General features: G+C 35.0%; 1 protein-coding gene across 3 annotated transcripts; it reads left to right on the forward strand.

Moving 5' to 3' along the window:
* The first annotated feature begins 2,304 nt into the window (after window positions 1-2,304).
* LOC120359747 (DE-cadherin-like) lies at window positions 2,305-19,641 on the forward strand. 3 transcript variants are annotated; one of them, XM_039458609.1, is made up of 6 exons: window positions 2,305-2,747; window positions 4,037-4,319; window positions 4,734-4,856; window positions 18,441-18,634; window positions 18,710-18,928; window positions 19,014-19,144. In XM_039458609.1, exons 3-5 carry the CDS (start codon window positions 4,852-4,854, stop codon window positions 18,760-18,762), a joined length of 252 nt encoding a protein of 83 aa, XP_039314543.1. In that variant the 5' UTR covers window positions 2,305-2,747; window positions 4,037-4,319; window positions 4,734-4,851; the 3' UTR covers window positions 18,763-18,928; window positions 19,014-19,144. The 3 variants fall into 3 exon arrangements, with proteins under 3 accessions (XP_039314543.1, XP_039314542.1, XP_039314540.1); XM_039458608.1 differs by lacking the exons at window positions 2,305-2,747; window positions 4,037-4,319; window positions 4,734-4,856 and adding an exon at window positions 19,315-19,641 and having other exon boundaries at window positions 17,989-18,634; window positions 19,014-19,229; XM_039458606.1 differs by lacking the exons at window positions 2,305-2,747; window positions 4,037-4,319; window positions 4,734-4,856 and having other exon boundaries at window positions 17,989-18,634.
* The last annotated feature ends 1,375 nt before the right edge of the window (window positions 19,642-21,016 follow it).

The following is a 21,016-nucleotide window of genomic DNA, read 5'->3' on the forward strand; positions in this document are numbered from 1 at the left end:
AGGCGATAGCGTTTAGCTTTTTAACGCTGCTTAGCGTTGCGATTGAGTGGGGGTAAAACGCCAGCTTTTATGCGCTGCGTGAAATTGCACCTTAAGTTATGCCTCGTGCCCACAGGACGCGGCAAGGCTTGCCGCGCGGCAGAAGTTGGCTGAGGAATATTTCGATAGTCAATCAACGTCTCGTTCGCCTGGATGTAATTTCCGCCTCGCGGCAAAAGTTGGATCAAGTTCAACTTCATGATTGGCTACCATGCCAACTTCCGCCGCGCGGCAAGCCTTGCCGCGTCCTGTGGGCACGAGGCATTATGGCTCTGGCAGACCAGCGCGATTTGCGACACGCGACGCGCGATTATCCAATAGGCGTTTACAATTTTTTGAAAAGACGTACGCCTATTGGATAATCGCGCGTCTCGTGTCGCAAATCGCGCTGGTCTGCCAGAGCCATTAGAGTATAGTTCAATGCTTACAGCCTAAAAGAGCCAATCAGCAGTCCATATTTATATAGTCAAAGGTTGCGACACTTTTTCTTTGATAGTTTTTGGAATGTAGCCTTGCTCATCAAGCAGCGAACTTAATTGGTTGGATCCACAAGTAAGAACCAATTATGTTCTCAACTCTTGTTATAGTTGTGTGTTCAGAGACGCAAGGTCCGTGGATTGGCGTTGGAGGGGAAGGAAGGTCGTTGCATCCACTTCAACGATGTGGAACGAAAATGGCGGCGGCCATACTTTTACTGCACACTCGCTCACTCACACAACTAATAGCTGTAGTACCTTACTATCTACGTACATACACTAACACTGACTCGCTGTCTCGAAAATGGCGGCTATGCAACGACCTTCCTTCCCCTCCAACGCCAATCCACGGACCTTGCAGAGACGCATCTAAGAAAAAGTGTCGCAACTATGACTTTGTTTACACCGAATATTGATACGCGTACCCAGCAAGCACCACGTTAGGCTGCGTTCAGATTCTCCACCCGGTGAGTGATCTCTGGGTGACTAGGTAAATGGGCGGAGCTAATGAAAAGCTCCCTAGTGGTTTATGGAATCTGAACGCACTCTCAAACATTGGGTGTGTTTAGCAAATAACGCTGAGAAATAGTAACATAAATATCTCAGATTCAGAATAAATTACATAATAAATTAAGATAAACGATAAAGATAATACATAAATATTTTACTATGAATATTTTTATCAATATAGCTAAAGTAGATGAAAATTAAATGTTAGTAGAATAGGACGAATCAATTTAAACAATGAAAATAAATTTTTATTTTAACAAATTAGATGAAGATATATATTGCGCATATCATCTATTATATGTATAGGCTTGTTTTCTATTCCTGCACTAGACTGCACTGGAACGTTCCTTCTTGTTTTCACTAACTTTCAAATATATATCTATTTCACTTTAAGTGCATACTAATTCAGAACAGAAAACAAACAGTATATTTTATTAGTATCAGAAAATATTTAATTTAACTAAAAATCTTTAACATACTAATCTCAAATATAAATATTTATATAACGGTTTTGTGAGACTGTAGACCAAGAAACCTTACATTAATAGAATAAAAGATTAATATTTATTAATCTGTAATTACATAAACAGAATAATAAACAAAACGTTTAAACTTTATTTGGTTATTAACGTTTTTCTTTATTCTATTTATACATTTTAATTTTTATTTACTATAATATTTTAAATTAAATTTATTTTTTTATTTTAAATTTGTTTTAAATATACGAGCTTTATCACAAATATATAGAAATTTTTATAGCGATACATTTTGGAACGCACCTTTACGTCACCCACCCGTTTCACCCGGCTCAAGGACCCATGTGGTTTTTCCACTCTCTCGGGATAGACAGAGTGATAAAGTGAACGACCCACTTAATGTCCGGTAGGGGCACTCTAAAGGAATCTGAACGCTCTTTAGGTGCCTGGGTGCACTCGGGTGGGGAATCTGAACGCAGCCTTACATGTAACGTAAATGTTAGTTGTAATTTCCCACTCAACAATGTAACTGTTATATAACACACTCGTTATATAACAGTTACATTGTTGAGTGGGAAATTACAACTAACATTTCCGTTACATGTAACGTTGTGTTTGGTGGGTAATATTTAATAATTTTCTATTCAATTATCTTAATTTCGGTAATAAATTTAATGAATAGTATATTAAGCTGGTACAATATGAATCAAGATAATTAATTAAATATAGTATACATTTACACGTATAGTCGAAATTAAAACAATTTAATAGAAAGTTACTTGTTAGTATGCGTGTCAAGTGTTCGGTGTAAACTAGGTCTATAAGTTCGTGGATTAATGACACATCAGTGTGTATTTCCAAACGCAACCTATACTATATACGCGCGGCCCTTTAAAATATCTCCCACCGCGATTCCCCACAATCTCCGAGAAACTACTCCTCGCCATCGCTGCCGTTGTCGCTTGTCGTTGCTGCCGCTGTCGTTACTCGCGAGTAATTTTTCGCGGAGCGCGCAACGCGTGAAGTTTACTCATTATTTATTGTGTGTTGTGTTACGTTGTTCGTGACAGATGGGCGGGACGGGAATGACGGGATCAAGTAAGTTTCTTCTCGTTTGTGTCCTCGTGAGACGTGAGACCGTGCGAGAGTGAGCCGCGACGAAGTGAGGTGAGGTCCATTGCACATCCTTGAGGCGACTTCCTTGCGACGGGACGGTCGTGGAGACATGCCCACGCTGATGCAACTGGTAAGTTCTCATTTACGATTGTCGTGGAAGGCGTGAAGTCGTGGCCCGATCGCAATTAACCGGTCCTAATTAACTCCGGCGATTCCGAGGTGGTTCCTCCGATCACGTGCGCACCTCGTATGAAAATTCATTCCTCCATTAGATCGGCCGATACGACGCGAAGGAATGTCCTGTGTCGCGCGAAACGTAAACAAACAGCTAGCGAGCTGGTGATGTAATATATATGTAGCAAAGAATTCCGCGAAATTCCGATCGACCGAAAACGAGATGAATCACTTGCGAGCGTCGCGAATTGAATTCTCCGAATTATGCGGTTTTGTTCTCCTTCCTCCCTTGCCCATCATATCATCGACAACTCGAAAAGCAACTTCGAGAACGCCTCGAATCTAGTCACTCGGAAAAAAGGAGATTGCATAAATCTAAAAACTCATGTAATGTTCGTTTGAGCACAATACCGTCACAGAGTTCATTGGAAATGTAAAATGAATAATTTAAAACGAGCGCCAGACGGCCAAAGTATATGTCCGATTGAGGCGTTAACCTAGGCATAGTTATAATAAATGTAGTAATTTCTTTGAATTTTGCGGACTTACGATTGACTATTGATTAAAAATTGACTAATAAATTATAACAAAATTGATTAACCAATGAGCCACGTTAAATTAATTTTATAATGTGGAATATTATATTTAAGTAGAGAGAGAGAGAGAGAGAGAGAATTGTTTTTCTCTCATTTGTTAAAATTGATCTGTATTTAAACTAAATATTAATTTTGTATTATATATTTTATATTATATAATATATATTTTATTTTATACTAAATATTAATTTTAATCACGCGCGTGACGGAGGAATAGACTATAGAGGAACTCTCGCGATGAAGACGATTGATCGAGCAACGATAGTCGTTCGGCGATTTCGAAGTTCAAGAAATTTCGCGAAGAGCTGTGGAATGTGTTTTCCGACGTGCTTCCCCCCCCCCCCTTCCATTTTTCCTATTATTTCTAAAGAATTTTTTTTGCGAATTCCACTAACGCGCCATGACCTTCGTGAGGCGCTCTGTTTTTCCTGTTCACGTCGCGCAGTCCGTTTGTGTCTTTCACGCGATTTGCACCATGGGAAAAGATCTTGCGAAATACATTCAATTTCCAAGGTAAAGCGAATTGACTGCTTCTCTCTCTCTCTCTCTCTCTCCCCCCTCTCCCCCCCTCTCCCTCCCTCTGTGGTAACGATTGCGAGGATTTCGAAGGTAAAAATTTCGCGATATTATATTACGTGTTTTTTTGCAGTCTGACATCACACTGGTATGAGCGACCAGACCGACGAGACAGTTGGTCGAATTTGATTACATTGCATCGATGCATCATCAGGATGCTACGCAGAGTCGGTAACAAGCTGCTATTATGTAAGCTGATCAGACCCGCGAGCGGGAACAGGAGCGAAAGAAGCTGTATCAGTTGCAGTCGATCAGCAACCTGTTGCTCGATTTACCATCGCCGCCGTTGCCATTACACCTCCGGAATATCTCGCTTCTACCTCTTCCCAATCGCATAAGAATCATCAGTACTGATGGTAAGACGGTATATAATAATAAATTAATTTACTTTCTCAATGAGAAGTCCATTGTTGAAATTCCAATGTCTTAAAGTTGCCAATTTGTAAAAAGATTTTGAAAATTCTCTTAGAAAAACTACACTGAGAAAAAATCTAAATATAGGAATAATCAAATGTTACTTATCACGTTTTTTTCGATATTTATTGGTTGTAAAAAATTTCAATTGTGACAAAATATACATTTCTGTGAAATATATCTCATTTGCATAAATGTGCGAAATTTTCTTTTTCTCTTTATTAGTTTATTTGTTAATAAAGTATTATTTTGCCAAATTTAAATAAAGATTTAAAATCACAAAACAGCGTACTCTTACTTTTCACTTATCAAGGCCAAATCTTAACAGGCGACAGTGCAATCTTGAATATGTTTAGGCTAAGCTTGCCCCGAGGATCTCTGATGCATGGGAAATCAATCAGCGATTGGCACCCCGAGTTATCCTAATTATCAATTATACATATAGCAGTTACGGCCAATCTCCTTCACAACAATATGAGGTAAAGTTGTGCAGATCTATGTTTATGGGATTTTTTATATAAAAGCTTGATGTTTTGTGATGCAATTGTTAAAAATAACGAGTTTATTTATTGTGATAAATACATTAAGTGATACTTGAATTGAGAACGCAGCGAACACACCACACACAATAGAGTTATTTAACGCGATTTTTGTTACAACCAGATAATAGTATTAGAGTAAATGGATCAGTAGGAGTCAATACGACTGGCGCATTGTGATAAGGCTTATTATCGTTGAGATACAAACCAATGTGAAAATTTGGCGATTCTAAGCGATGATGATATATTCCAATAACTAACAAATGTTTTAATTTTATTATACTGGTGAAAGTAGAATTATTGATTAATCCTAGAATACTCATTACTCATATTTTGCTAACTTTTTAATACTATTTGGATAAAAATTCACTTACATAATAAAGAACTTTTTTTTATATTTCCTATTTTATAGATTGCAAGATGTTTGAATAATTGAATTTACACCATTTTGATGTAAAAAAATCTTATTAAATATTTTAAACTATTAAAATTTTAAAACTTACTAAATTTGATTTAGCGTCTGAGTTTATTGCAAGAAAATTTACCTAAAGTAACATTTTAGAATTTAACAAATAGAACAGTGCTCGCAACGATCTGCACATTTCGGATCGATTCCTGAAGTGACGCCCACTGCTTCCCCCACTACCGCTCGGCAGAGCACCTGCCGCGTATTTGCGAGTTCGACTTTTGAGCGGCTAGCAGTAGTGGAGGAAGCAGGCGTCGCTTCAGGAATTGACCCGAAATGTGTAGATCGTTGCGAGCACTGAAATAGAACAAAAAAAATTTACTGAATGATCTCAAATAAACTTTCTTTATGTCATTATGAATAAAAATTTTGAAGCCAAAATTTTGTTGTATGGCAAAAAGACAAATAATGCATATACTGTTTCAATTTTAGAAAATTTTATGCTGATTTATTGCATTTTGCATTTTGTATTAATGTCTCGTGAAAGATTATATTGTTAATCTGACTCTATTACTAGCTGAGATTGCTTTTCGCTATGAAACAAAGATACAACTGACTCGACATTGATTTTGTTAAAGAAACACGACTACGGTGATAACTTCGGTGAATTGAAAATTTTACGTGGAAAAATGGCAATAAAGATGATAAACGCAACATAAAGCATATCGCTGAAAGCATTTACTCGTCGGTGCAATAACCCGAACAATGAACATCCCTATTGGAATAACTCCAACTACCTTATCTTATCCCTTTTTCCCGATTCTAGCTTCAAACTGTCGATGCTTGTATTATATTGTTTCATACATTGTATTACAAAAAGCTAATATGTTTCTTCTCAGCGATTTGTTTCATGGCAAATTCATAACCAATATTTTTTCTAATTTTATTTCTTGGACTATTATGTACATAATCAAATATCGAAGAATGAAATCCGGTATTCATTAATAACAATTCTTCAGTAATGAAGTTAACTCAAGTGTAATGACTTAAAATGTATGGCGCACTAAGACGTGCGACAGTTTCGTTGGTCGAGAATCTGCTGCTGCGAGCCAAACGGTTCTATTAGAACGCATGTCCTCTCGCCTTCCTTTAATCTGAAGCGATGCAAAATTGCCTGTCATAATTGAATAATTCCGGAATTCATTTCGAACAGTTTTATAAAGAATATAACTGCCATCGAGAAACTGTTCATCATTGTCTACCTCACTACTTGCCGACCTATGTAATTTCGAACTTTGATTACTATAAAAGACACCTTAATTTTACATATCTCAAGCATTATTTATTATATCATGTAAACTGTACGGTTAACAATCTGAAAAAATAATTTTGAAGCCTTGTTCTTGTTTTGAATAAGTATGTACATTACCAATTCTTTACAATTTTTTATTAACATTTAAAGGGGTGCAAATTAAAAATGTTAGACAATATAAGTGTATAAAAAGTAAATATTCTTTAAAAATTAAAAACATTGTTTTAATAGTACGAATATAAAGTAAAATTTAAAGTATTGCAGTTATTTAAATCACTACTTATTATGTTTACAACATAATATTTCTAAATTCTTGTGCGTGCGTGCGTGCGTGCGTGTGCGCGTATGTGTATGTATGTATGCATGTACAGAGTGTTCCAAGTTTGCTATTTTTTTTTATTCCATCTGTAGAAATTTGATTTACAGTTAACAGGTAAAAATTACTATTAATTTATTTTTGTTTGCTGGATAGTGTAGATAATAGATTAAGTAAGATTAAGATTAAGTATAATTATATTAATTTTTGCAATTAGCTTCAGTAAATTTTAACTTGCCGTTTAACTGCTCTTTTGGAAAAAATCTTGAGTATTTATGAGTATTATTTTAGCAAAAGAAGTATCTTTTTATCACGTGCACACAGAAAAAGCAATATCAAATATTAGTATCAAAATAAAACTAATAAGGTAACTGTATCTTATATGGCCTATCTAAACTGCATTTTTTTCTAACTTCTTACTGACAATGAGTCCAAAATTAAAAAGTGATAGATGGCTAGATTCAAAGTAGAAAACATTTTTAAATATTAACATAAAATATGGGACTATTTCACTACGTGAGTGCTGTGAAAATTTTTAGAAAAAATACTATTTAAGTGTATATGTATATATACAGGGTGTCTCAGACCAATGTATAAAGATTATCACGATGAGGACCGCCCATTGCGGCCCGATTGTGGAGGGAAAGGATAGCTTGGCACTGCACCGCGTTGAGCCGGGCGGTCTTACGGCTCAGGGAACCAACCGTTTGCTTTTCCGCGCGCTCTTATTTGGCTGACTTTAATATTTTATTACACGAAAATTATTGCAAATATCGCAAACTGTTATTAGACTTTTTGATTTATCTCGATCCCTTCTATCTCATCGTAGTAATCTTTATACATTGGTCTGGGACACCCTGTATATGTACTCAATACGGCTTAATTATATGTTTTCCTCTTTTTCATAAAAAGTGTTAGAAAAATAAGGGTTACGTCCGGCCTTAGGAGTGAGATTCTTATTTTGCAATAAGTCGGATTTAGGGAAGGAGCGGGAAGACGTAACTCTGAGCTCGTCCAAGCATGCGTGCTATGGGGCGTGACACGAGAGAAACGCGCAGACGTTTCTGGCCATGTGTCAATGGTTGACCAGGATCCAATGACAGATGTCCAGCCCGTCGTTCGCGCTCCTCGGTCCTGTTTCTGGGCAACGTATTTAAACGCTCTCCCCAGGATCGGAATACGTGCTGAAATCTATTAAAAGCTAAGGATAGTGGTGGGGTTTATGGTCGAAAAAAATTGATTCAAATTAGAAAAAAACTTAATTTAATGAGGAAAAACATTTTATACAATTAAATTTTATAAAAATTTATTTTAAACATTGTCAGAGTATTTATAAAAAGGATTTTATATTTAATTAACGTATTATATTTAACCAACGTTATATTTATTTAACTCTATGTTTAACTACTTTATATTTAACTAATCTTCCAAATATTATTGACAAATTTAAGTTTCATTGTATTAACCGTTAACATGTGTAGCGGTGTGTGTATTAATGTATGTACGATTATATGATGGCGTTTGCTCTGGAGCAGAGAACTCTGATGATTATGTTGGTGCGGATGTATATGTGTGGGTGAGTCCTCTATCTCCACCGTAGGAGGGGAAAACATGGAATGGAATCTAGTGACGGGAACTAAGTAGGGGTCCGGATGACCAGGAAAAAAGAATGGGATAGCCGCGCCCTGCGGTGCCTGAGCGACGGCGTCCCTTAGTTCTTCGAGGTTCCGGGGCCGGGACCAATACAGAAGACATGGGGGTGAAGAAGGGCGTTATATGTTGGGAAGGTAAAGAATTCATCGATCATATGCACGATCCCGTGCGGATGGACATGAAGAGAAGGAGAGGGCGGAAAAATCTTCTCAAAATCGTGTGAGAAGAACGAAGGAGGAAAAGGGAAGGCGCGGACCTCTTCGGGTTTTGGTGAGCACGCCTTCTCGCACTCTCGAGGAGGTGGGGAGAAAGGGGAGGAGACGCGTGGAGAGAACTCTTTGCACTCCCGTGGAAGTGCCGAAGAAGAAAAAGGAGTGGAATATTCTCCGCACTCTCGTAGAGGTGCTGGAGAAGAGGAAAGATTTAAATATTCTCCGCACTCTCGTAGATGTGCTGGAAAAGAGAAAGGAGCGGAATATTTTCGGCACTCTCGTAGATGTGCTGGAGAAGAGAAAGGAGCGGAATATTCTCCGTACTCTCGTCGAGGTGCTAGAGAAGAGGGCAACGGGATTTTTTCTATGTCTGGCGTAGGGGAGGGAGAAGTGCGCCAAGCAAACTCGAGGGAACCCGAGTGAGAAATATTAAGTTGTGGAGGAGTTAAGCGGCAGAGGTGGTTGTAGTACTTTTCGGTGACAACAGATTTTGCCGGAGAGTACAGGGGGTGAGTTGTGTGAGTTAAATTCTTGAGGAGGGACCAGGGAATAAGAGATGGTTGAGATCGATTTTGGGGTGGGGAGGGGGGGGGTTAGGAATTACTTTGTATGAAAGTAACGAGGAAGTCGAAGGGCCTGCAGAATCGGGATGAGAAACCAAGGAGGCCTCAGGGGCTTCAGACTTTTCGGGGATAGGAGATCGAGGCGATTGATGAGGAACTGACTCAGCTTAAGGTTGGCTGCGGCCTATTTCCCGTAGGAACTCGTCGTAGGCCTCGTCAAGGAGGCGACGCGCTCTCCTAGTTCTCTCTTTTTGGAAGCGTTTTGTACCCCGGCGAGTTTGTTTTCGGCGTGGGTTATTGTTAGGCACTAAGTGTTAATTTAAATAAAGAAAAAAAAAGAAAAATAAAAAAGGGGAGGGGGGGAGGAGAGAAATAAATTTGTTAACGACTTATTGTTGATAGTATGTACTGTTGATAGTCAGTAGTGTATATGTTGGTAGTGCGTATATGATGACCCTCGGCCTTGGAGGTGTCCGTTCGGTGGAGTGTCCCGGAGAAGAACGTCGGGTTCGCTCGTAGAGAAGTTAGGCGTGGTCAACGGCTTCGTGAACCAACGTCGAACGGGCAGTTGATACGAAAACTCACTAACTGGTCAATCGCCCAAAACATTTCACGACCGTACGTTAGGTATAACTACAGGTGCGGCGTCACAGACTCGAACAGCAAAGCTGCCACCGATAGAACAAGAATGCGCTCTCTGCTCCGAAGCTCCGGCTTATATACTAATTTTGGCCCATAATTCTTACAATTTTTTAAGGGGCGGGTATTCTATTTTTTGTTAAGTGCGCCCACGCTCGTCCAGAATCTCGGTTCTTAGTGTCCCATTACCTCTAATGTTCGCCAAGGAGACATGCTTCTGCATAATACCACAAAGCGCTCCTTCTTGGAGCTATCTCGTAAATTGATTTTATTTTTTATTTAGACAATGTAGGCAACTCTTAGAGGGTCGCCAATTCGATACTTGTGACATGTTTATTTGTACCATGTGCGCTGTTTTCTAGCGTCAAGAGAGTAGCGGTCATAAGAATTACGACTTCTGAGTGTCATTTTTCTAGCGTCCCCAGATGTTGCCCACTTGAATTCGAGTTACGTTGGGCGCTATTCTTCTAAGAGGCTTCACGTTTCAATCTTAATGTTCGTCTAGCTAATGCAGGCGACCTTTAGAAAATCGCTTATTCTGTAAGGGTTGGGATGTTTATTGCGCCATGCACATAGATTTTCGGCGCAGAGAGAAAAAGTCGCAAGGTATGCTTTATGATGCCAGGCACACCGATTCTTATGATTATGGTTTGCATGTGTTCCCGCTTTTTCGGTTACCTCTTCTCTTGTCTTAAGCGCTTTCTGGTCAATCCTGCACGCGCGTCGAGCAATGATGTATTTATTCTCGAAAGAAAAGAATCGTTACTTCGCAGGACGTAACATAATATAATATTACATTTATAAATTTATAAGTTTATTAATATATTGGCATGTTTATTGACATATTAACATGTAAGAAAACACAAAAAACTACTTTTGTTAACGTTCCATTAAATAAATAATTGATTTATCTTAATTTTTTTTGTTTAAATTATGTCTTATAATTCTTATAAATCGAAATTTAGTAGGTGAATTAACATTTATGATTAAAAGTAATAAAAGTACACTGAAGAAACAATCGATGTGTGTATACTCATTATTGATCTAGGCCATATTAGTTCTATCTTACAAGGAATTATCTTTCTTTGATTTTAAGCAGGATGTTATAATGAAGATATAAATTAAATACAGTGTTGTAAAGTATAAATATAAAACTATAATAATATGAACTTTAAAATTAATAACTTTTGATAGAAACCATCACTTGATAGTTATAGAAAACAGTAACTTTCGCACGAAATATTAGATTATGAGAAATGTAATCAAGAAAAATCTATTTTTTACTTCATTTTTAACAACAGAATATATAAATTGACCAGTCAACAAGTCACATTGACAGTCTGACATATCAGCATTTTATTCAATTCATCACGTAACTACTTAAAAACAAGTAGGTATATTTTTGCTTAGGATAAACTCGGATAAGATGGCCATAGTTTTATAAAATGCAAAAAATATATTTTTATTTTTGTTATTTTTTAATAATATTTGATATATCACTTCACTGAAGCTTTAAGAATACTATCAAATTTAAAGACAAAATACTTAACAGAAATTTAATATTATCAAAATATTAAAACATATACATTGGCCATCTTACCTGACTTTTAAGGAAAAGATGGCCATGGTATTACGGGACAGTTGGCCATACGTTTTTTATGTTAAAAATAAGTGTAACATTTTGCAAAATGATAAATAAAACTTCATATATTTATTATAAACATATATATATATATATATATATATATATATATAATTTTAATGTATTAATTTTTATTTTTGCAATATCGTAATAATTAAGTTATGTGTAATAATATATACATTTATTTTAGATATATATGTATATAAAATTACATACAATTTAGTCATTATGATATTGCAATAATAACATAAAATTTACAAGTTTTTAAAATAAGGAAACAGATTTCTGTAATTGAAAGAAAAACAATGAATGTTGTTAAACTTTTGATATAATTTTTCCACACACTTGACAAATATCAATAGATGGTGTACACATTTCATGCAGCCACCGCTTGCAACGAATACATTGAATCCAACCCACTTTTTTTGTTGTCAGCTCATAATCTTTCTTACATCCAACACATATATTTGATAGATTATCGGATACATGCAACTTAATTTCTTGTTTCGAACAACTTGGAACAGCTTTAGTATCAATTAACGTTTTTTGAATTTTATTACATGTTTTTCTCATAGTTTTCTTAGGCGCATGTTTTAATTGTAATTTTTTAATATTTTCAGAAGACTAGGTTAATAGTCTGATTATTTTGACGTTTCAACCTAAGATCTTTTACAGATGGTATTGGAGAAATTTTATTTAAAATTTTTGTAGGAGAAACAATAACAGTTGTTCCTTTTGATCAACAATATCAAGTTAAGCGTTAACAATATTAGAATGGTCAAGAATATCAATGTTTTGTATACATTCTACTGAATTAACCTCAACTACGGTATGAGAATTAACAATACTAGAACAATCAAGAATATCAATGTTTTGTATACTCTCTATTAAATTAACCTCAACTATATTATGAGAATTAACAATATTAGAACAATCAAGAATACTAATGTTTTGTATATCCTTTATTGAATTAACCTCAACTACGTTATATTCATTTTCCAAAGGAATTGTAAGTAATGGAGAAATTGATCTCGCCGGAGTAGAATTTATTGATGTATTATCATCAGATTTAACGTACGCATACTCAGGAATTGCATCAGGATTGAAAGGATAAATACCAGTAGCTTTAAATCCCGCAATAGCATTTGCTGGTGTTGCTGATTTGCCCCAAGTCTCATTTAACAATTCTCCAAATTGTAATCGTGTAAGTTTTCGGCCAGGATGATTTTTCAGCTATTTAGAGGCAGCATTAAAATAATTATTTTTTACTGACTTAAAAACAGCACGATCTAAAGGCTGTAAATAATGTGTGGTATGACTGGGAAGACAAATTAATAAAATGCCTTCAGATTGTGCAAATTCAAGCATTTCAATAGAATTGCAATGAGAAGAATGTCCATCTAGTATCAAAGCTACAGTCCCTACTGGCTTTCGGGGAAGAAAATGCATTCTAAGTCAATCAAAAAATATTGTGTTTATATAAGCTGATTTTTCAGACATATAAACAATAGATCCTGGAGGCATACCATCTTCAAATTCTGGTTTTTTGTTTTTTCCTTTCATTATACAAGCCGGAGGAAGAAATATACCCTCTGCATTATAACAAACTATTACTGTTATTGTTTCTCCTCTTTCTCCAGATGTTACAGAAAAAACAGATTTTGTACCTTTCTCAGCAATAACTTGACTAGATCGATTATTTTATTGTAAACCAGTTTTATCCATATTAAAAATAGAAGCGGGCTTATTAAACAATCCATTTTGTTCAAAAATGTTATCAAGAAGTTTAAAATACTCGCTTACTTTTTGTTTATTCATACTAACAACTTGTAAGACTTCTTGCAAGAGATAAACTTTCTGATTTACGTATAGAAATATTAGGATGTCTAGACAAAAATGAATAAAGCCACTCATATCCAGCTTTTTGAGTATCATTGAATCTGTGTTTAATTTTAAGTTGATTGGCAAAATTATAAGCTAGTGTACGAAGATCATCTCGAGTAAGCGGAAAACTATGTTTTTGCATTACTTTAATATGGTTCACCATGCTTTCTTCATTTTTCTTTCCAAGTGTACATGTAGGTCTCATTTTATCCTTTGTTACTTTGCCAGATTTAAATCTTCTTTTAAGAGTTTTTCTGGGAATACCATTTTCAATGCTTGCTTGACGTACAGAAGTACCTTTTTGAATGGCTTCTAGAGCTGCAGTTAATTGCTCTTGCGACCATTTATCTCGCACATGATTTGCACCCTTATTTTTGTTTGGCATCTATATTATAAATACAAATACCATCAGCATTTATGCAACAAAATGTGAAAAATATTTGACAAATATTAAAATACAACATCAGAAATGCGAGCACACTTCAGTACACACATACACGGCGTGTACACTCGTGTCAGCTTGTGACCATGCTACCAGGAGCCGCGAACAGGATTATGAATTTACATGGGAAGAAGTAGACTAGATTTTTTGTAAATAAGACAGATTTTATAACCTCATCTTCTATCATGACAAGATTCTAACCTTACAATACTTAATATTTATCGTAACACAAATATTTATCGTAATATTTATCAAAGCTATAATGAAAGTAAAAAACTCTAATTACTTACTTTTGTTGCATATATCTACAATAATTGTTTACAAAAATCCAGTGTCACAAACTATGTGATAAGCACTTATAGAATTCTGACAGCTCTGACAATGAGATTAACTCGCTGCCGCTGGCTCGCGTAACAAAACGCGTGCGGATTTCTTGCATTGCGCGTTCACTTAGTGCGAAGTAGATCCGCGCATCTTGATGTCGACGATAGACACATTCCACTTAACGCTTACAACACTTGCGATCGTTATTTTTCTTTGTTTAATATTTGGTAACAAGGATAAAACAACAAGGAAATGATTCCAAGAACGTTGCGAGCATTAAGTGCAACACAGAATTGGCTAACATACCTTAAAAAAAATGGGCCATTTTGCCCGAATTGTAAGGAAAAGATAGCCATAGTATATATAAAAAAATAACAAAAATGAAAGTACAAATTATAAGTCACATTACAATTTATGTACCTTTATTATGTATGTAACGTTGATTATAGTAGCTTAACTGTAATTTATTCGATGTTATAACAGCTTTCAGAAGACACATGTAAAACTTTGCAGGCAGTCGAAAGTAAAAATATTATATAATATTCAGAATAAGATTATTTCAAATAAGCATATAAATTACCTTAAATATTGATCATGCTTCAGAATGACTATAAAAATGCACTATTTAACAATTATTAGAGAAATTACAGATTATGGTCATCTTTTCCGTATGGCCACAATACCCGAGTTTACCCTATATAAACAAAGGACCACGCACGATTTATATGAAAAAAACGTGTTTGGTCAATTTGCTTGAATTTTTTATATGTTGTAGTACTTGCATCCTGTTTGATATCGTCAGGATCGGGAACGAAATCACTCGGTTCGGTTAATATTTATGTGAAATAATATGTTTATTAAACACGGCATTACTCGCAGTTAACAAAATAACCGACGTAAAAAGGCTCGCAAAGACAGACAAATACATCAGCGTGCGCGGTAGCAACCGGAAGAAAAAGAAAAGGAACATAGAGTATGTAATACTAGAAAGATAAACCTACTCTGTAAACTATCGCTCTAGGGAATATCCCTAACAACTGAATCTTGTGCACTAGTACACATAGATCACACATATTCCAACATATCCCTAATGAAAAATTTCAATTTTTAGAACATTTCTATGTTTAGTTTTGGAATTAAAAATATTTGAAAGTCTCTTTCATGACATCGGTTTATGTGTATACCTACACTAGTTTGAACTTCTATGCTTGCTCATATATGTATATTGGTACGTATGAATGTCCGTGAATGACTACGTGTGCGTGCACACGCGGGCGTATGCGTACGCGCGCGCACACACGCGCACGCACGCACGCACACACGCACATACACGCGCACGCACACACACATACACACACACATTTAAATAACATTTATTCAATATTTATTAAATATTTTTTTATATTTATTTAAAAGCTAATTTAAACATTATTTATTTTTTATTTATTTAATATTAAATAACGAAATATTTAATGTTCATAATATCATTAAATATTAAATGACCACAAATAAATAATTTACAAATAAGCTTTTAAATAAATAAATGTAAAAAGATATTTAATAAATGTTAAATGAATGTTACCTAAGAGTTTTTTAAATTGATTTTAAAATAAATAATAATTGAAAAATAAATAATTTAAATGTTAAATAAATATTAAATGAAGATATATTTTTAGAAAAAAAAAAAATTAACCCTTAAACACGTAAATGGGTCTTAGAGACCCCATATGAAGTTTTGAACGCTTGCTATGTGAAGACGGAAAATGAGATAGGAGGTTTGGACCAAGACTAAAAAAGTTTGAAATCTCCTCTTTCGATTGATATGGTTGATCAAGTTTTTTGGTCAAATAGAATTTGAACGGTACGGTAGCAAAGTTTCGTTAGGGTCAATGCGATCCATATAGTGTGTAAATGAAACTTTTTTTATGAGTATTTTACATAAAAAAGCTGGACAAAATACATTCGAAAAGGTTGGTTTGGAGATGTTACTCGCATATACTGTCTAAAGTTGGAATACTATAAAATCCTGTAGAAAAGGGAGTTTTTCCGAAATATATCATGAAACACATAAATTTTCAATTTTAGACGTGATTTAATCAAAAATACCTCATATTTGCCTTGTTACATAAGTACATTTTTTAATAGAAATGACAATGATATAATTTTTTTTTGAAAGTATAAATCTTTAGCTTTAAAACGCCGTATTGTAAAGTTCTTCAAAGTTTTTTGTTGCAAAGATGATTTTTTTTTAAAGTAGATTTTTAAATGCCCAAAAATACCTCATATTCTCCATGTTACATAATTATACTTTTTAAAAGGACTTTGCCAAATTTTATTTTAAAAAACTTTTTAGCTTTAAAACGCCGTATTTGAAAGTCTTTAAACGTGTTTTATTGCGAAGATATGATTTTTTGAAGGAAAAGTGGATTTTTGACCAATTTCTCATTTGTGCTTAATGGTTTTTCTTTTATAACTTCACAATAAATTATTTTTTGGCAATGCCGATTGTGCAGTCACACTCCTGAGATTTTGAATTTTCGTTTAAAAAAAAATCGTAGAAAAATATTGATTGTAATCAAAGATATAGCTTCTCAAAGTTGAAAAAGTCTCCCAAACCCAAAAATGTATTTCCGTATTTTACAGGATTGGTGTGTTTAAGGGTTAACATAAAATAAATATTAAATACGCATTTAAAAAATGTTTACTGAAATGACTTTTCCACATAAAAACGGTAATTGATTTTGTACCTCGAAAAATTTTGCAAACTAAGAAGTCACTCTTTCTATACATATTTACAAGTCATGATCAACGTAACAACCAATAAGTTCTAGTCGTTACATTAATCATGAACTGCGAGTTTGTAGAAAGATGGTGACTTCTCAGTTTGCAAAATTTTCTGAGGGACAGAATTAATTATCGTGGGTGTATTTCATAAAAAATAAACATTAAAAAAGTATTAAAGAAATATTAAGTATACGTTATATGAATATTTACTGAAATCATTTTTTCAAGTGAATAATTAAAAGCAAATTTACATAATGTTAAATAAACGTTAAAAAAGTGTTTTCTAAAGTTATTTTTTACTGAATAATGAACAACAAATAAATATTTACAAAATATTAAATAAATATTAAAAAATGTTAAATAAAATTATTTTCTGAAATGAATAATTCATAAAAAATAAAAAGTTGAAAAATATTTCTCCTGTCTTTTTTTGTCTGAAAAAGTGCATGTTATTGTAAATCGATAATTGTATCTTTCAAAGTTTATTGTTGATGCTTTTCCGTAATGCTGATTTTGGTTCTTCCGCGCTACTGATCGTGAGCCACTGTCATCGCAGAGATCGGATTTTGACGTTATGTATATCGAGAGTTAATAGTAAATTTATAATTTGAAACTTATATAATATTAAAAGTTGTGTAACGCGCGCTTGTTTCGCTAGTACATATAAAAAACAAAGTACTAAAAAGAAAGCCGTTTCGAAATTAACTTACTCTAACGCTGCTGTATTATTCGTCTCGAAATTCGAATTGCGACTGCGACGCGCGTTTTGCTCTTGTGCCTTATAAAGACTGTGATTCTTCTAGAAAGATCCCGACGGGAAAACGAGAGATCGTCAACAACATTTCGTTACACGGATCTTTCCAGAAGGATCGTCGAATACAATAAGCGTCAATATTTGGCATTATTTCCGCTGGCTATCCAACACGGCTCGAGCGCACGTTCTCGCTCGCCGTTTGCCATGCTCGAGCGCATGTTTGCGCTCACGGCTGTATTATTGCCTGACGACGGCCGGCTCTCGTTTCTCGCTCGCGCGCGTCGGTCTGCTGCGAGATCGGGAAGAGAGATAACGCTTCGCGCTCTATCCCTGTTTCCCGCGCCATCCCGAATACTGGATGTACGATTTTCAGCACATGGTAGTCCATATTATGCTCCCGAGAAGTTGAATACGGTTATAGCGCAACATACGAAGGAAATCGAACGGAAAATGGAAGCGGATATCTTGTTGATGAACATTGACGAATGCCTATTTGAAAAACTTTACTGTAACAATTCCTGCCGCAATTTCTTAAATGCAAGTATTGTTCCATATGCCGTTTATACCAATACTAGTTTGTTTGTCGGTGTTAGGACAGTCGTAGATCCGCAGTGCCATGTAGCGGAACCCATCGTTTGCTTGAACGGTGATACACCTCTGGCAGAACGATGCGAATGTTCGCCTGGTTTGGAAGGGCCGAGAAGCGAACTGTTGGGTATTGGTTTTTACAGAGATGGTTGGGCTATAATGCCATTGCCGGGTCAAGCTTGCGACGACTCACATTTAGGTAAGTGTGTTCCCCTATGTATCATTTCAGTTTTTCATTTCTGTATTCCTATTTACATGTTTGTGATTATTGTAGAATTGGAGATAACGCCACACGTGGATAATGATCTTGTATTTTACTTCCTATAACTTATAATTCGAAACTTGGAATTCAGGATTTTATGTCTCTGAAACTTCAACATGGTTTCGCCGTGTTATACATTGATTACGGAACGGGAACTGTAAGGCTAGATCAAAAACAAATCAAATTGACGGACGCAAGAGTCATAGAATAGACATTTACTGGAAGAAAACTGTAAGAGCTCTCGTGTTATATACGTGCATCGTGTTTTAGTTAAATCAAACGTGCAAATTGTCTTAACGTGTTTGTATTTTTTCAGTCCATAGAGATGATAGTTGATAAGTGCGGCATATCTGCATGTATGAATCTCACTGCGCCGCAAGGTACCAACGAATTTTTAAATGTTAACAGTTCGATGCAAATAGATGGTACACTGTCTAATTTAATACACTTAGCAGCGAACTTAGAATGGGATTATAAATCAACTGACAAAGGATTTGTTGGTTGCATACGCAATATGACATTCAACAGAAATGTAAGTAATAAAGAAACATCATAAAAAGCAGAGTTTATGATAAATTATAAAAAGAGATTAAGTTATATTTTTTTTCTTGTTTTAGACATACAATCTAGGAATACCATCATTGTCTAGAAACGCAGATCCTGGCTGTGATCATGGCATGACAAAAGCAATATCATTCGAAATTGATACGAACTATATAGTAGCTATTTTGGTTTGCGTATTGATTTTGTTAATATTGCTTGTGGCGGTAGTTATGCATAGAAGAAAAACGGATTACGAGGACAAAGGAGGTGCTGAAGATTATGTACAGGGTTATGATTTGGATATCTTGAAAGCCATTTATGATGCATCACCAATTGATTCAAAGATAGCTCCAGTTGGCCTACAGGGTAGAGGTTCGTACAATAACGGCTGCAGATATTAAGGCTCCTGAGTACTCGCCGCGGCCATATTGAAGTCGTGACGTCAGAAGCGAGAAATTCCGTGAAATGACACGTAATTTTGTCAAACATGCCATTTGTAAATAAAGCCAATTTGGATAAAACAGATTAAGCAGATGGCTTTAAAATACTTCTAAATATCGATTACTGGGTTATATAGGATTTTGTTATGTAACACTACCGGAAGAAGACATGGGCGATACATTAAGTACACGGCAATATAAATCTAACGAACTTGAAGTGTCCCAAGTGTTATAGAAGTTCCATTAAAATATGCGCTTGTGAGATACAACGTACTATCTTACATTTGTGAGGATTACAAGAATTATTCAGAGACGTATTTACTATTGAATTCTAGAGATTTCTGTCTTGTCGTTGAAAATAAGTAATAGCGATTGTAATAATGGCGATAACGATATAACTTATTGCATACGAGTAATAGTAATAGTAAATTACTAGTTACCCTCGATCAGCAATAATTTAAAAAAAAAATTAGATAATTGGTGCATTAACATTTATATATTGATAACATTTTTACGATCTTACGTAACGAACGACTTGCGATGCTCTTTTCGTATGTTTACGCAATTACGTTTAGAATATCGCGTAAAACATTCATTTTTTAGTTGTCAAATCTTAGGCGATAAACTTCGAAAAAGTAGATTTGATAAGTTCCGTTTTCTTTCTTGTTCACTTTTTTCTCTTTTTCTCTCGAAACTCATGTGCAAAATAGAAGGAGAGAAATTATGTTAAACGTAAACATCATTCGTCGTTTGCGAAATTTATATCGCGTGGATTGCAAAAATTTCCATTCATTCTGTTTCTTTGATACACCACCGCACATCGACATTATAACTTATCATTATTTTGTAAAAGAAAGTGTTAATAAGATGATAAAGTCGAATAATAGAGCGACGAAGGCTTACGTCTCAAATACCTACATCGTATAATATGGAAATTGATGTTTGATAAGAGCGTAGGAGTAAAATGCAAATGCTGATTAGTATAGGTAGATATTAGCTAGACATAGCTTAACGTTCAGAAACAGAACTTACTGAGGTGGATTAAAGTGGATGGAGAGAATAGAATATATGAGAATTGTTCACAAAATTTATGTATATTATATTACTATTCTAAAGTTAACACATTTATAAGAATTGTTTTTAAGACTTCTGACTTCTCAGCCGAGAACTCCGCATTGACAGTAGCGACATTCCGTCGCGGACAAAATTGGACCTAATACACGTGAAACGTGACAGACTGACGATGAGATGTTGTCATTTTGCATGTTATTTTGTTATTATGTGTTTCATTGTAAAAATATGACTTGTTTCGTATTTACCAAATTCGTAAAAATGG

This window comes from Solenopsis invicta, chromosome 16, assembly GCF_016802725.1.
Source record: "Solenopsis invicta isolate M01_SB chromosome 16, UNIL_Sinv_3.0, whole genome shotgun sequence".
Taxonomy (NCBI): Eukaryota; Metazoa; Arthropoda; class Insecta; order Hymenoptera; family Formicidae; genus Solenopsis; species Solenopsis invicta.